This window comes from Chelonia mydas, chromosome 27 (genome assembly GCF_015237465.2).
Source record: "Chelonia mydas isolate rCheMyd1 chromosome 27, rCheMyd1.pri.v2, whole genome shotgun sequence".
Lineage (NCBI taxonomy): Eukaryota > Metazoa > Chordata > Testudines > Cheloniidae > Chelonia > Chelonia mydas.
The window spans coordinates 1955933-1973122 of record NC_057860.1 but is presented as its reverse complement, the minus strand read 5'-3'; the positions used below and the strand labels follow the sequence as shown (position 1 = coordinate 1973122).

The window sequence follows — 17190 nt, the reverse complement described above, 5'->3', positions numbered from 1 at the left end:
CTGTGAAAAATTTTGCACCCCAAGTGCCATAGGTAGCTCAGCCTGACCCCTGGGGTAGATGTGGCTAGGTGGACAGAAGGATTCTTCTGTGGACGTAGCTATCGGCTCTCAGAGCAGTGGATTAACGACATTGACAGCAAAACCCTTCCATTGATGTAAAACGTGTCTATGCTACAGCGGTAGCGTGGGCATAGCCTAACAAATGTCAGACGTTTGCCGTGTGGAACAGACGTCAGGGGTGTCCAGACTAGACTTCGCAAAGGTGTTTGGAAAGTTTTTAAAACTCGTTTCGACTGACGATGAAGTTAAAAAGCAGAGTCCATAGATATATTGATAGTGAAGACATGCCTTGAAGACTCACCCAAACACCCTTCCCCCACATTCAAAGGACCCTGAAAGAGAAAAGACCAAAGAGGAAGAAAATGAAAAATTCCAGAACCCCATCTGAGCGGTTTCATTGTTGGTGATGGATGTGCTCTGTGATTTCTCATGCTCGTATTAGACGAACATGCACACAATTCATTTATCTAGTTACTTGGGCTGCCCACAATTCATGCTATCAAACAACAAATTGGGGTGGAGAGAAGCATTTTGAAATTCAGCCTTAATATACCACCTGTCACACAACTGTTTGCTAAATGGACTTGCAAAACAATTTGGGGTGTTCTCTCTCTCCTCTGTGCCCCATTCCCTGTCAAAGGGCCTTTGTGTTTTTGCTACAAGACTGAAAAAGCCAGGTCTAACTTAATTATTAGCAATAGTGCTGACTGGTTTTTTAAGGGTAGGAAAGAGGGGAACTGGTTTATCTCTGATTTGCTGTATCAGTGCTGTAAAGTATCAAATGAGCCTGTTTCAGAGAGTCTGTGATAAGGCTGAGTGGTTTACTTTTCTAGAGAGTGAGTGTAGTTTAATATTTTCTCTGATCACTGTTTAGTTTAAAAAAAAAGTTCATAGAAATAAAACAAGTCCTATTCTTGATTGTGCTCTCATCTATAGGAAGCCTGTAAACCGCTGTAGCCTTGGTCATTGGCACTATTGTGCTGTGTGCCAGTCGACTGCCTCTCTCCGCACCTGAAATGGCTGCATTTCGGTGGTGTCTCTTGTCAGTATCGGTCAAGAAGTATTTTGACATTATTTGGGTTGTAGAGTGGTCCAGAAGTGGAGGCTGTAGCAGGAACACAGTGGTGATGTTCTTCTCGAGAGACCTTGGATTCACACCTGACATGGGCCACATGGTGCCCTCCCAAGTGGGCATCAGTGCACAATGTAGAATCACCGCCCGCAGCCGCACAGTGAGCAGCTGTTGTGGGTGTTGCTGCTGTCCCTGTGGGGAAGGGGAAGCTTGCACTACTGCCTTGTGCTGTCTCTACAGGCTGGACCACAACTGGTTGGGATGCCTGGGTGGTGTAAATGCAGCAGGGGAGGGTGACGGACGGGGGCTTCTCTGGGTGGTCTGCTTAGAAATATTGGTGCAGCTTCTCTAATTTTGTAAGCCATCCCCTTCACTGGCACCATGAAGGAATGTGTTCTGTAAATCCCCCATCAGAGGAACTCCATGGAATTTAGTTTCTGAATGGTATAGAGCCGTGTATCTGAACCTTTTCGACACCAGAGCCCGGCTTGCTGCCTTCCTAAATGGTGTCAGGAAGATCTCAGGGACCGGCCCTTGAGAAACACTGGTGTAGAGCACAGTAACACTTAGTGCTGCATTTACATTCTCTTGCTTTCTGCCCCACAACATGTAATTTGCCATCTGGACAGCCTCTTAAAAATATCATTCAGCCTTCATTCTCACAGCCCTCTGCACTCTAATGAGATTACCTGTGTAAGTATCAGGCCTGATTAGCAGTGCGCTTGCCCGGAAGATTTTCAGGCATCTAAATATGGGACAGAAAATGATCTCACTGACTGACTGTTGTTTGGGATCTTTTTGACCAGGGAGCTGAGCTCTGCAGTGGGGAGTTTATGTAGGTCCTTCACTCTGGTATGTGAGCATCTACAACTACATTTCAAGTTTTTTGGGTGGGGCGGGTGGGGGGGCGTGTTGAAGGAGAACTGAAAGACTATGATGCCATTTTCTTTCCTTTATTTTCTGGATTTTTTCTCTTTCACTTTTTGAGTAACAAAACTCCTGCGACTTTGGTTTGCATTTCAGGTTATGGTTAGAAAAGTGACTATAAAAAAAATAACTCCTTGTTACCCAGTGTGTCTCTTCCATCTGTGTCTGAGTCACACCTGATGCCTTAACTGATGCAAAGTATTTCTCCTGGTAGGAGCTGATAAAATCAAGGGAGAACAAGCTTGAGTCTGCTCTACTTCATCAGAAGTGTCAGCTAAGCTCTGACTGTTTCTGAGGCAGCCAGGACTCCGCAAACCCAGGTTGAGTTGGCAGTGCTGGCAGTTTGAAAGATTCTGTCCCCACCACGCACTCTTGAAAACGAAGGGTGTTGGATCTGAAGTCACAAGGGGAATAAACGTGGAGTCTCATGATGTTACTGTCCTGACTGTATAACCAGGGATTTCAGTGATGGTGCATTTCTAGATTTTGGTTGCATTTGGCATTTCAGTCAGTTTTCAGTTAAGGTTGATTATGCTCTTTGCAGTGAATGCCTCCACATCCAGGTAAAATCTAGCCTGGAACCTGCCTGGATAGTTCACTTAAATAGTATATCATGCTTTGTTTGAATGTCAGTTCCAAGGTGGAGATTTTAGCTCCTTTTTCCCCCTCCCTGCCATGCATGCGAGATGCTATCCATCGCAAAAGGTGGGAGGCAGGGGTGAGCCAGCTCTTTCATCATGCAGCCTTTCCTGCACTTCCCATTGCCTAGAGCATGCAATAACCAGATCAGTTTCCAGGCAGAGAGCTTAAAAGCCTGGATGGGAGTGAATTCAATTCATTGCAAGGAGCGATGGCTTCTGCTTAGATCCTCTGGGCAATTTGGAAAGTTACGAGAAATGTCCTGCACTAACATGATAACAATGGGTGTCCGACCCACCCCATCTGGCAGAGTCTCGGGGATTCAAGGAAATGGAACCCTGTGAGCACTGTTCGGAAGATCCCATTGCTTCAGACAGAAACTCAATAAGGGCAGATTTGCCCCATGGCCAACCTGGAACTATTCTACCCCATTGGAGTGGGTTCAGGGAGGGAGCTCTCAAGAAGCTGCAGGTGTACTGTGGTACCACAGGAAAGCAGGCACTCTTTGTGCTGTCACACCAGCGACCTCCAGCTGCATTGGCACTGAAATGGCCTTTGGCACCAGTCCGCTGCCTGGAGATTGTCTGAGTGTGGGCATGAAGGGCCTTGTCCGTATGCGTGGCGAGCACATGGTTCTGAAGATATTAAATGTTGCTCGTGTAGACAAGGCCAATGCTTGTTCTCCAGCACTGAAGTGGAGAAAGAAGAGCCTTGGGGTTTTACATAGCAAAGGAAAGAAAACAGATGAAATTCTGAGACAGATCGGGATTCCTGTTTGATAGTCATGCTTCCCGTTGGCCTACAAGCCCTGTGATCTTAATCAGTTTTGCCCTTAATTATCAAGGCTGCAGTGTGAAGGTCCTGAACATCTTGAAGGTCTCATCTGCCAAGTAGGGCGATTATACCTTTGAACACCAGTGCAGACATTTCTGTCATCCAGGAGTGTGTGTTGCCCCCTAGTGCAGGTAGCCTCCCTGGGCCACAGTAAGTATCCACCTAGAAGTGGCAGGTCTCTAGTTATTCTCCCTTGGTGTCTTCCGTATCGCAGCTGCTCCATTTGCAGATCAGGACAGGATTCTTCTAACTGCTTCCCCTCAAAAACCCAGCCTGGCAGCCAGAAAAATCAAGCTATTTTGTTTCTGCTTCATACGTCTCTGCCAGCCACCACCAGCAATAAGCACTGCAGAGTCTGCACTCGCCCAGTAGTTTGATTCATGAGACAAATTGGAGCTCAGCCTGCTCTTCCACACAGGCGCTGATGGGAAATAGGCAGAGATGCACACAGAGTAGGTCTGGGCAGGAGCAAGGAGCTGCTTTAGAGGCTCTGGGGTAGAACATCACTCTGAGGCTTGATCTACGCTTAAAATGTAGATTGACATAGTATCGTCCCTCAGAAGAATCCAACACCGATGAAGTGAGCTGTAGCTCATGAAAGCTTATGCGCAAATAAATTTGTTAGTCTCTAAGGTGCCACAAGTACTCCTTTTCTTTTAACCCCGAGCACAGTAGCTTTGGTGGCCTCACCCCTGGCGTAGATGGGAGGTGATGTTCCTACACAGACAGAAAAAGCCCTTTCTCGCTGTACTAAGCTACAGGGTTACATCCACATAATACAGCGCCTCAGCCGTGCGCCTGGAGTCCCCGTAGTATAGACAAGGTCCAAGACATGCGTGGTTTATAGTAACTGTGGGTGAATCAAGTGACCTTTACTGGTCCTGCACTGTATAATAAAAGGTGACTCTTTACTGCTCTGTTTGAACGTGCATTCAAACATCCTTTGGGGCAAATACACCAAGGCCTGTGAACAGAGCTGTCATTTGAATTCTCTGTGGGCAGGTTGGGGGGAAATTCACTGCGTGCGTTTTAAAATAACTTTTTTAATCGGGCATAAACTGCAGCTGTGCCCCTCTCTGGCTGGGGTCGCCTCAGGGCTTGCCCAATAAGCAGAGACATGCTGACTGGGTAGGAGAACTCCAAGGAATATTTTAACTGCTGTAGGAAGTGATGTTGATTACTTTCCTCTTAGTCAGCACCGCAGCACTGCCCCAGAACACCGTGCGGGTCTTGTGTTTCTGGAGGTGCCATCTTGCAGCTGAGACCTATACTACGCAGCATTTAGAGGTCCAAAGTGTCTCACCAGTGAGGCAGGTGAACTACATTCCCATTGTACCGATGGCGAAACTGAGGCACAGGGAGGTGAAGTGACTTGCCCAAGATCACCCAGGAAGCACTGGCAGAGCTGGGAATAGAGTTCAGGACTGTGGCTTTTCAGTCCCCTGTTTAAACCTCCAGATCAAAACACCCCTGAACTTGGGCTCCTCTCACTGGGGGTTATTAAAGGTACCAATGAATGATTTTACCCCCTGTGTCTTGGCAAACTGTCTGTGTGCTTGTTCCGTCTCCTCTAACTGCTGCTGTGTTGTCTGGATGGTTTTAAGCTATTAAGGGCAGTTCCACTGTGCGAAGTGACCGTACAGATGGTCTGGTGGGTGGGGCCCACTTTTTGTCTGAATGATTTCTGCATAAAATGTGATGTTTGCAAAGGAAAAGATCCTTCCCCTTTCCCCCCAGCCTAGCAACCTGCTTTTAAACCTGCCAAGCTGTTCAGAAAAGAAATTAGAAAGAGCCTCCGGCTTGGGCTTTGAGAAACCATCAGGAGCAGAGATCCTGCAGGCCAAGTTAGGAGTAACTGAGTAGGAATCTTTCCCAGGCAAATGCCCTTAACTTCTGCAGACTCGAGGCTTTCGCTGGGGAGTTGCTTTTTGGCTGTGAAGACGTGGCCCAGACGCACACTGCTGCGGCACGGTCTTCCCAAGGCTGCTGGGTTCCAGTGCAGCGGCTGCTGCTACGCGGGAGCCTTGCCCTGCTGCGGTCCTGACAGCGGATTAGTCTGGTCAGGTTTCACTGCTGCTGTTGGAAACCCTGTGGGCAGCAGTGAAACCAAGGAGAGTCAGGTCAGTTTCACTCGGGAGAGAGTCTGAATACAGCTGGGTGCTGTATTTACTTGAGTGGACTTTCAACCCACTCTCCTATTTTAAAAATGTAACTTACTGCATCTCTCCAGCTTCCGTTAAACCTTCTGCTGCATGGCTTCCAGTGTCTCAGCCAGTCTGTTTTTCCTTTCCCTCCGTTCTCTGCCCTGCTCCGTCCACTTGTCTCTTCTAGCAGGTCAGCACCTTGGTTCACCCCAGTCCTGTGCTGAGCTGCGTACAGGTGGATCTGCGTGCCTGCACGGCCCTGTTATGGTCAGCGTGGCCCGTGCGGGGGCAGGCGTCTATCTGATGTGGAGTCACAGTCTTAGCCTGAGAGCAGTGACCACTCATGGCTCTAAGTTCAGTGACTCAGTGAGCATCCACAAGGGTGCTATAAAACGATGGCGTCAGTTTTTCCATCTTTCCCACCCCAGGCACTACTCAGCTCTTTGCCCCATGCACAGAACTTGTAAAATTTACCAGCCCTAATAGCTAGAGGCCTGAAGGGAGCTGTACTGTCAGGAGCAATGCACAGGGCAGAAGCCAGGCTCTTGAAAGGAAGGGTGGCTGCATGGTTTGGCCCTAGCCTGGGACTCAAAAGACCTGGGTTCACTTTCTGCTCTGCCACAGACTCCCTGCCTGACCTTGGACAGACAGTCAGCCTCTCTGCCTTACAGTAGGGACAGTAGCACTGCACGACCCCTAGGCTTGCGAGGGACTCCCAAGTCTATGGCAGTGGGAGCCAGAGAAGTATCTACGAGAGCTGCAGGTGGCAGCCCAGCGGCTGGGAGGTGATGTTCCTACACAGACTGGGTGGCAGCCCAGTGCTGTGCCATCGTGGGAAGGGAAGGGAAGGACAGGAAAAGGAGCACACTCCTTGGCCCCAGAGCCCCCTCGTTGCTGGGAGGGTGGTGGGGGCTTCTGCTGATCATCGTTTCCCTCGGTTCCCGATTTTCATTCTGCTGGCCCAGTGAATAGCTCCAGGGCCGCCCACCACCGTTTCACCTCCTGGCTGAGCAGAGCCAGGTGTGATGCTCGGCGTGCTGGTGTCTGTCTCTTGAACACTGTCTCTGATCAATTCCAAAGTGTCGGGAATGTTCTAGGCACCAGGGTACAAAACGCTATTGATTCTGATGCAAATCGGGGGACTCGTGAAGCCCCTGGCATCTGATTAGTAGACCAGCTTCACTCAACTCTGGAACTCACTGTAAATCAAAGACTGGTTGATGGCAGCCATTAGCACCTTCCAGCGTAACACCACCCCTATCTCAGCTCTGCCTTTCCTCCCAGTAGAGTTTAAAATATTGACACCCTGAATGACTCAGGGCTTATCTCCGTATTGAGTTCTTCAGCTATTCCGGAACAACTTCCTGTGATGGACACTCTAACCTACAGAGTGCCCCTGGAATGGAATGGGAGGGGAGAATGGGGTGGCATACAAACCCCCTGGCATTGGGAAAATGGGTGACGCACAGCACCTGGCATGCGGGGAGAACCGAGGATCCTACTATGGGGGAGAAGGAGGGATGGGAGGTACCCAGAGCCTCTGAAATGGGGGACATGCCGAGCCCCTGCTGTGGAGGTAGGGTGGAGGTGCAGGGAGTCCCTGGTGGCATGCAGGGGGGGTGTGGAGGGATGCCAGGAGCCCTGGTGAGTGCAGTGAGTTTGGCTACAGCAGCTAGGAAGTGTTTAAATTCTAGTTTTTACCCTGGCTAGTGAGCTTAGTTCTCCAGCTAGAAAGTGCCAGTACATTTTCCAGGCCCTGATATTATGTTGTTGGTTGTTCTTCGTTAATTCTCCATTCCTGTAATTGGCAGCGTAACCATTAGATACACTTACAGTGTCCGACTCTGCAAGGTGCTGAGTGCCTGGGTTTCCGCGGCAGACCCGGGAGCTGAGGGTAGTTCATAGACATGGCCCCTCAGTTCAGAGTCCTGTCTAAGGTCCTGTAACTCAGGGCTTGGCTACACTTACATTTTATAGCACTCTAACTTGCTGGCGCAGGGGTATGAAAAATCACGCCGCCCCCCCCCCCCCGAGCGCAGCAAGTCAGAGCGCTATAAAGCGCTAGTGTAAACAGGCTCCGAGCGCTGGGAGCTAATCCCCTCATGGAGGTGGAGTACCAGGAGTGCTGGGAGAGCTCTCTCCCAGCACTTGCATGCGACCACACTCGCACTTCAAAGCGCTGCTGCGGGAGCGCTTTGAAGTTTCCAGTGTAGCCATGCCCAGAATTTCTCCTTGTGCAGGTCTTGACCAGTGCAGATAATAGCCAGTTTGTGAGGGATGCAGCTCTTGGCTGACGCCCAAAGAAATGCTCTGTATTCTGGTGTCTGCAAACCAACTGGCCTGTGAGCTCAGCAGGGATCTGGGTGCAGGTCTGGGGCTGGAGGGCGGATGGGCTGCTGGCTGAGTGTGCGGTTGAGGTACCTCTTCTCTCCACTTGCTGCAAAACATCCCCCTTCTGGCTTCCTCCGGGGTCTCCTGCTGCTTGCTCTGAGCGGCAGCTGGCTAGGCCTGTGCTGCTCGAATTTGGGCCCCTGAGCAGCCTAGCTGTGCTATGCGATTGGGTTATATTGTGTCTTACTGTCCGAAGGGGTGTCAGTTGCCAGGGGCTGGGCCAGCTGGTTCCACTGGGACAGTAAAGCATTTCAAGAGGAGCTGTTGGGCATGTGTCACCTGACTTATGAGGAGCAAAAGACTTCTTGCTCTCTCCTCACCTCGTGTGAAGGGCCCTACCAAATTCACAGGTCATTTTGATCAATTTCACGGTCAGAGGATTTTGAAAATCATGAATTTCATGATTTCAGATATTTAAATCTGAATTTTCATGGTGTTGTAACTGTAGGAGTCTTGATCCAAAAGGGAGGTGGGGGGAGTCACAAGATTATTGTAAGAGGGTCGTGGCCACCCTTATTCTGTGCTGTGAGTGGCGGCTGCTGGCCGGGAGCCCAGATCTGAAGGCAGAGTCTCCACCAGCAGCAGCGCGGAAGTCAGGGTGGCCTGGTGTGGTGTTGCCACCCTTCCTTCTGGGCCGCTGCCTTCACAGCTGGGCCCTTGGCCAGCAGCCACCACCCTCCAGCCTCCCGGCTCTGCAGGCAGGAGCACAGAAGTCAGGGTGGCACGGCACGGCGTGGCATTGCCACCCTTATTTCTGTGCTGCTGTCGGCAGGGTGCTGCCTTCAGACCTGGGCGTCCACTTAGCAACCGCAGCTCTCTGGCCACCCAGTTCTCAAGCCAGTGCAGAAGTAAGGGTGGCAATACTGCAACCCCCCTACGCTATCCTTGCGACCCTCTTGTGACCTCCTTTTGGGTCAGAACCCCCACTTTCAGAAACCCTGGTCTGCACCGTGAAATCTGTATAGTACAGGGTAAAAGCACACAAAAGACACATTTTTTTCTGCCGTGAATTTGGTAGGGCACTACTCATTTGCCTCCTGTAGCCCTTGTGTTCAAGGTCCCTTTGGTAGAACGTTCTCCCTTCCCGGGAGTGCTAACCTCCTGTCTGGCCTCCCTGGCTGCCCTGACCGCTGCTCGGCTCCCGGGGCATCGGGATGATTTGGGGAAGTGCTGGTGATCTGCCTCCAAGGGTTACCGCAGAAAGGTGTGACTCTCAAATTGGCTACTCCATTCGCTGCCCCTTATCTCTGACCCTGCTAGTTGGGGGTCAATGTTACACATGCTCTGCACAGGGCAGGACGTCGTTCCTTCTCTTCTGCATTTTGCCCTCTGTGTTTTGTTCAGATCCTGCAGGTTAGTCCCTGTGGTTTTGAGGAGCAGCTGAGGGTTAATGTGGTTTTCAGGTGCGGTGGCTGAAGGTCAATGCTGAAGTTGTGGGTTCAAGTCTCATGCAATCTTGCTGAAAGGCCAGCTCCAGTTCACCCAGCTGTAAAACGGGCACCTAATCCTTCAGGTCAGGGCACTCAAAGGCCCTCGGGTGTGATGCTGGCCACTCCCTTGGGTACTGTTGGCTATGAAACTGAAGTGCCTTAGCCACATCAGCCCGATGAGCCATGGCTTGGGGAGCTCTGAGGTTTAAGGAGGAGTGTGGAGATTGGCTTGTGTCTCAGAGTTCTTAGTTACCAGCATTCCCTGTGCCGCTTGTCTCCTGGGCACCTACTGATTGCTCTATGCGTGGGTGGGGATGCCTCTGAACCCCCCCCACAAGCTCTGCCACTGGTATGGATGTACCAGTACAGAGTATGGGCCAGATCCGTTAACTTCCCCAAACTGGTAAGATCAAGCAAGAAGAACAGAAAATTCCCTCTGTGGTGGGGCAGTTCACAGATCGTCTCCGCTGCGTTCGCGTACATTTCGGTCTCTGAACCCCAACCCCCGCCAATACAGCGGAGCTCCTCGGGGGCCACGTAGGTTGTACAGCCCAGGAGAGAGCATGGCAGAGCCAGGGGCAGAACATCCTCAGGGGAGGCAGCTCCCAGAGGAATCTAGATGAATCCAGAGTCTGAGCAGCCTCAGGAAATGCTGTGATACCGTCCTCTTTGATTTCCTTCATAACTGGAACGATGTTCACAGCGTCCGCCATTCCCACCCCCATACCCCACAGAGCACTTTCCCTTTCCCAGAGAGGGAGGGGAGCCCCAGCCTCTGTCCCCCTGGGGACTCCCTCTCGCCAGCCTGTGTCAGGCAGAAGGTGCTCAGATCCTGCAGCGCTGGGCAGCGGTACCAGTCTGAAAAAGGATGAATATTTTTAACCTTCCTTTATTGGAGGCTTTATCTGGGAAGTGCCGTCGCTAAGAAAGGGGCTTGAAACTAGCCCAGGAAATGCACTCTTGGCTGCATTCCTTGTTTGTGGATTATTCAGGCTCCCGGAGCAGGTGTGATGCATCTTCGGGTCTGACTTAGAACAGGGAGCCCTTTGTTTTCTTTCGAGATGCTGAGACTGTATAAATGCCCTCAGAAAAAGCTCCAATGATGTTTACTTTGTTCCCTAGCGGCTTAAGTCCAGTGGATGACAGTGGAGCCAAAAAGAAGAAAAAGAAACAGAAACGGAAGAAAGAGAAAGGAGGAGAACAGCTTGATCCGGCTCAGGATCAGCCAGTAAAGGTGAACTGCTCCCTGACCACCAGGCTGGTGGGTCTTTCCCCCAGACGAGAGCCTGCCCTTTGGAGAGAGAATAGATCCTCTGTGTGCGTGTGTGTCTCCAACATGACTCGTGGGTGGGGAGAGAGGCTACCGATGCTGAGACTTGCCCTTGGCATTCTGTTACTCAGAGCTCTAAGATTTAGGGCCCTCTCCGAGCCTTGATCCATGTGCCAGAACTCCCACTGATGCTAGCAGATGTTTGTGGGCAGATCTGGGCCTGGACATGACCCTTTGCTAGGAAATGCAAGCTAGCGGTGCTGTAGTAAGCATGCCCAGACTGGCGCTTGTGGCCAGTCAGCTGCCGCCTTGCTGTGAGGTGGCCAGGAGAGGCTCACTGCTCTCTGTGCCAGCCAGACCCTTCCACCGCCTGCCAGTGTCTTGCCCTTGCCTGCACTGGAGACAGGGCCAGTATTGTCTGCTTTTTGGACAACATCTGATTCTGATTTGCTCAATTCAGGGGACTTCAAACTGTTTGCACCTCAAACCCCAAAGCACTGAACTCCAGTCCCACATTCAAATTAAATTGCAGCAGGGGCAGTTTAGGTTGGACATTAGAAAAAACTTCCTAACTGTCAGGGTGGTTAAGCACTGGAATAAATTGCCCAGGGAGGTTGTGGAATCTCCATCATTGGGGATTTTTAAGAGCAGGTTAGACAAACGCCTGTCAGGGATGGTCTAGATAATACTTAGTCCTGCCTCGATTGCAGGGGACTGGACTAGACGACCTCTCAAGGTCCCTTCCAATTCTATGATTCTACTATTCTAATCCTTTAGGTCCCCCCCGGGACTGTGGGTAATCCTGGGTGCGTGGAGTATGGCGGAGGGAGGGGGGAGAGAAGGGTGCTGCTGGCTATGGGGCAGTAGGAATGGCTGCTGCTGGCTGGGCTGCTCTCTTCCTCCCCAGGGCAGTGGAGAACAGCAGGGGCTGTGGTTAAGGCAGCTGACTCCTCGCCACCTTTAAGCAGTGCTTCTCAGCAGCAGCACTCGACATGGGGGGCAGGTGGCTGGGGAGGGGAGGGGGAGGAACTGCCATAACACGCACTGTGGCCTGGTGTGTAGAGCACTGGACTGGGACTCTGGGAAACCTGAGTTCCATTCCTGGCTCTGTCACTGAGTGAGGGCAAGTAACAGCCCCTCTGGGGGGGCCTTTGGAGGTAAATTCCTGTGTGTGTGCTTACAGCTCTGAACGCAGTGGTCTCCTGATCTCAGCTCGAGCCTCTGGGCACTATCCTAATACAAATGCTGCATCACTAGAGAGGAGGGGGGGGGGGGCCTGGGCAGGGCAAGATGAGGAGGGAGAGAGCCATGCTGCTGCGCTCGTTTCCCTGGGCCCTAATGGCCACAGTGTTTTTGCTGCTGTTTGCATCACGCAGCTGCAATTACCAGTTTGCAAAGTCCTGGCTTAATAGGAGGTGAAAGACAGGGCCAAAGCAGATCTCACTGTGAGAGCCGAGTGCTGGTATGTGTCTGCCGGGCCGCTCTTCCTGCCCAAAGGGCGGCCTTGAGGATGGCTCGCTTCACTTGTCCTGCTGGCCCCTGGGCTCCCGTGCCTGTACTTTACAGTTTCTTAATACAGACGTGCCTTGGACGCAGCTAACGTCCTGGAGATGGGGGGCATGTTAACGTCATTCCACAGAGCACTGTGGGAGAGACACGAGCAGGAGGGGCAATAATATCCTTTGTGCTCCCTGCACCTCCTAATTCCCCATCCCCACCCGCAAGCGCCGCCCTCATTCAAATGCCCAGAGCAAGTCCAGGCACGGGTGGTAGGACCTTCCTTCTTGTCTGTTTTAGACTCAAGCTCCAGGAGCCAACAGAGTCTGGTAGCACGGCTCACTGGTCTGTCGTCTTGTGCCCCTTTCTCTGCTACTCAGGTGAAACTGCCAGCTGAAAGGATCCAGGAGATTCAGAAAGCCATTGAATTGTTCTCTGTAGGTCAGGGGCCCGCCAAGACCATGGAGGAGGCCAGCAAGCGCAGCTACCAGTTCTGGGACACACAGCCGGTACCCAAACTAGGTAAGTACCTTATGGGCATCCTTCCTACGCTAGTGTGTCCTGGATCCCTTCACCCCGACCACGACTGTGTCCTGGGTGGTGGTAAACCCCAAACTTCTGCATCCGGAGTCTGCCTAGCCCAGCCTTTCCTGAAGCAGGTTTTTGGTTGGTCAATATTTATCGTTCTCTTTGTAGCTTGATCCTCCTCTGTCCCTCATCATTATAAATGGATTCTGTCCGCACGGCGCCCATGTGAGATAAGGAAACCTTATCCGTGTTTTACAGATAGGAGAAACCGACACGGGGAGACTAAAGGACTGGCCCAAAGTCACACTGGGAGTTGCGGGCAGGCAGGAATTGAACCCAGGTGTTCTGAGTCCCATTCTAGTGCCTGATCCACTAGACTGTGTTTCCTTCCATTGTTTTTCACTATTGTCATGGTGCAGATAGGTGACTAAGACTTGTGCCAGGGCCGGTACATTATCATAACTAACTTGCAAGGCTCTCTGTTGAGATTCTCCTTTTGGACCCATCACCTTAGTATTTGGGCTGGCCTAGATAGGTTTACTTCATTTTGTTGTTCTTCCATAATAACACCACCCAGCACAACCCAAGCACAGTAAGGCTGTCAGGGATACCCAATATTTGAAACGTAAATTGCCGAGATCCCAAAGACCCCGCTTAAGTTGGTATAAATTTGCAGTTGAAAATAATATTTTTAAAGTCAGAGCCATAACATTTGCTCATATTTGTCTCATCTTTGTTTTGTCAGTGGAAACTGCTGGTTCCAAGTTCCTTTAACAATTAAACCAACCCTGCATTTGATCAGTTTTGCCAAGTTCCAAGGAAGGTTGCTGAGATCTCCACAGGCCATATTCAAGTCTCTCTTAATCGAACTTGTTGTTTCAAATCCCCTCTTCTCCTGTTTGAGTACTTGAATAAGGAAGTATTATTTACCCCTTCACATCTCAATGAACGTGGCATCACCCAACAAAATTAATGGTCAGCAGGTTTAAAACAAACAAAAGGAAGAACCTCAGTACCAGGGGATGTTGTAAAGGCCAAAAGTATAACTGGGTTCAAAAAAGAATTAGGCAAGTTCATGGAGAACAGGTCCATCAATGGCTTAATCTGCTTCTTTGTTTGACAGCGGGGACACTGAGACGCAGACTTTGCCGGTGTTGCTGTGACACCGGTGCAGAGCTGGTAATCAAATCCAGGAATCCTGACGCCCACTAGTCTGCTCTCAATCTCTCGACATAAGGGAAAAGCAGTAAATCTCCTCAGCAGGGCGGGATCGTGACAAGAAGTCTGATCTGCTCATAGTTCAGCTGGCCAAGCTGGCGTGGGCATTATCTCTGGAGTTGCTCTTTGGAAAAGCAGCAGCTTCCCCCAGTAAGACTTGTGCTGACCCTGTTCGAAGGGGGATTTTAGGTCACTTGCGCACTAAAAACTGTGTCTGACTTGGTGAGTGTGCACTGAAGTGATGCTGTCCAGTAACGAGCCATTCCTCTGTCCTGGCCAGAATGCTCAGCTGACAAATGCTTTTGAAAGGAAGAGAAGCTCTTTGATGCGGAGAGCTGTGTCTCTGGAAGGACTATGCGTCCTGGAGGAATCGGAGCAGATCTCTGCAGAAACTCCCGTGGTGTCTGTGTGATTGCATTGCTTCTTCTTTCTGCTTCTGGCAACGCCCACCCTAGTCCAAACTGAGCTGAGAAGAGCTTTACATCACAGTGGCCAAACTGTTAGTTTTCTTAGGTGACCCGGGGTTTGTTCCTCCTTGCGATGACTGGGAAATTGGCTCTTTTCAGCAACTCCTTTGAAGAAGCCTCTGTCTGATCCCCCTTGCCGCCCATGTCACGTCTGGCTAGCTCTGTATCCATTTGTCAACACTGGCACCTTACCAGTGTATCTGATTCTTTATCTGGCTTTCTGGAAGGGCTGTTCTGTGGAAGGGAATGAGCTCGGGTAGCCTGGCACGCAGACCTCAGTCCTTGTTCTGTGTCTGGATGGTTACTGTAATACACCAGTGTGCTGTAGGTGTCATAGGGGATGGGAATCCGATCCTAGAGCGTGTGAGGATCCCAAAGGGCTTTGTAAACATCAGTTAAGCATCACAAACCCCTGTAAAGCAGAAGGTGTTTTCTCCATTTCACAGATGGGAAACGAGGCACAGAATGATCAGGGGCCTTGTCCAGAGGTCACATCAGTGGTAGTGTTGGTACCAGAGCTCAGGACTGACTGAAACACCCCCCACCCCCGGCTCTCAATACTACACCATGCCGTCTCCCCTGGTGTTTGGTTAAAGGACAGTATCAAGCACGCAGCATGACCTGTGCAATGCTCCTTAGAATCTGGTGAACATAAGTAGTCTGGATTTGAGGGGCCGGATTTTCTAGCGCTCCGCATCCATTGAGAGCGATGGGAGCTGCTCCAGGTGAGCACTCTGGCCCTGAGGTTCTGGGGTAATTAATTCTCTGGGTTTTTGTTTGGATCTTAAATTCACCTCTCCATTGCCTAGAATTTTTTTTTTTAATCCTTTTTTTTTTTTTTTTTTTAAACGGGAGGCATGAAGACAATGTGCTGTACTTTCTTTTCAGTGGCACTTAATTAGCACCACCACTTCCTGGGCTGTGCTAACCTCCCAGGATGGCTGGTGCCCAAATGGAGATCTCTTGGCTTGATAAAGTGCTTTAGGAGTCACAGTAGTTAAACAAAGTAGCCTTGTTAATTTCAACTCATTTAAAGCACAGAGGGTGGGAAATCCTGGCGTTTGCCAAATGGCAAAAGCTGGAGCTGGCAGGGAGAAACGCTCCTTTGGAAGCTTCCAGGAGGGTATTGCGGACAACGGGGGAGTTTCAGGAAAGGGCTGGCTGGTAGGCCGAGGACTATGATGGTGCAAATTCACGAAGAGAAAGATCTGCTGTTTGTGGCCTCCAGCTAATACCATCTCGGGCTGTAACTTTGAGATCTGACCCGCTGAGGGGGTTGGGTTTGGTCAGTAATGGAGTGGGAAACTGAGGAAAAACCAGCATCTGCAGGGAGCAGTTAATGATTCCATAGAGGCACCCTTCCCTCAGAGTAAGAAATAAACTAGTACCAGCGAGCAGCAGGCGGCTGGTGTGGAAGCATCGCCCTCCAAGTGAGGCATAAAGCCAGTGCCTGTCCACTTCTTAGCCCTGGGCCCAGTCAGAGTCCAGCTCTGCTCCCCTAAACCTGCCCTGCCGTTTAATGGAATGAGCTATTCAGTTCCTCAGCTCCATGGCGTAGTGTTGCTGTGTACTGTTAAACAGCTGTTCTGCTCCACCTGAGAGCTGGCTGCTTTTCAATAATGGGGGGATGATCCCTGTATGTACAGCTGTGAAATTTGTTGGGACCCTTTGGGGTGAAAGGTGCTCTCAAAACGTCAGAGCATGTTATTAAAACGCAGGTGGCTCCCAGAGGCCGAGGGACCGTTTCATTGTTCCTGTCTCTTTCCCAGGAGAAGTGGTGAACACTCATGGGCCGGTGGAACCAGACAAAGACAATATCCGTCAGGAGCCCTACACCTTGCCCCCAGGCTTCACCTGGGATGCCCTGGACCTGGGGGACCGAGGCGTGGTAAGAAGGGCCAAGGCAGGACAAGCCGGTTGGGAGGGGTCTCTAATGTAGAGCCCCTGCTGTGGGCCCCGAGTACTGAGCTGCTGGAGTTGTTTTTGGAGCCGTAGAATTCATCCTCTGTCCCACTTCCCTGGCTCAGGCTAGCAATTGGGCTGCTCTCTCCTTGAGGCAAGAGGGGCCTCTGCGCTTTTTTAGGTTCAGTGTCGTCAGTGCCCCTACCAGACCAACCCTCCCGGCGGGAGATGGAAATTCCCACCTGTCTCTGGAGCTCGAGGTTGGGCGACCCAGCAGGTGCCTCCCTAGGAATCTAAACCTGCCTGCTGGAGATGAAGTGAGCCTGACAAAGAGGAATGTAGCAGGAGTGTCTGTCCCCCCCTCAACTCCAGGGCCAAGGTTGCACCCACAGATGAGTTGGGAGCTAAGAGGTTTCTCCCATATCGAGAAGAGGGCACGTGGCAGCAATGGCCAGAGCTGGCCAAGGACTGCTCCTGCAGCAGCAATGACTGGCCCAGTTACTGTTGCACTGGGTTACTCCCGGGGGAATTTGGCGCCAAAAAATAACACAATTTGCACCAAAAAAATTAAAAATTCTGCACACAATATTTTAAAAAAATCTGCATATTTTATTTGTCAAAATAACACAATATAAAATTAGGCCAGTTTCAGTTATTTTGGTAATTTATTTCAAAATAGCTGTCGGCAAGTATGTCTGTGATAATACAGACCAAAAAAAGATGCCCGTAATTTTTTTTTAATAAATAGATTTCTTACTAGGCATTTTAATACAGAACTTTGAGTAATTCATTTAAATTACAATACAGAACT

General features: G+C 50.6%; 1 protein-coding gene across 1 annotated transcript in view; it reads left to right on the top strand.

Moving 5' to 3' along the window:
• NMT1 (N-myristoyltransferase 1) overlaps positions 1 to 17190 on the top strand; it is a 35335-nt gene that overhangs the window by 3271 nt on the left and 14874 nt on the right. The window contains exons 2-4 of the mRNA XM_007053823.4: positions 10620 to 10731; positions 12645 to 12786; positions 16247 to 16365. Coding sequence (XP_007053885.1) covers positions 10620 to 10731; positions 12645 to 12786; positions 16247 to 16365 — 373 coding nt within the window. The remainder of the gene's footprint in view (positions 1 to 10619; positions 10732 to 12644; positions 12787 to 16246; positions 16366 to 17190) is intronic.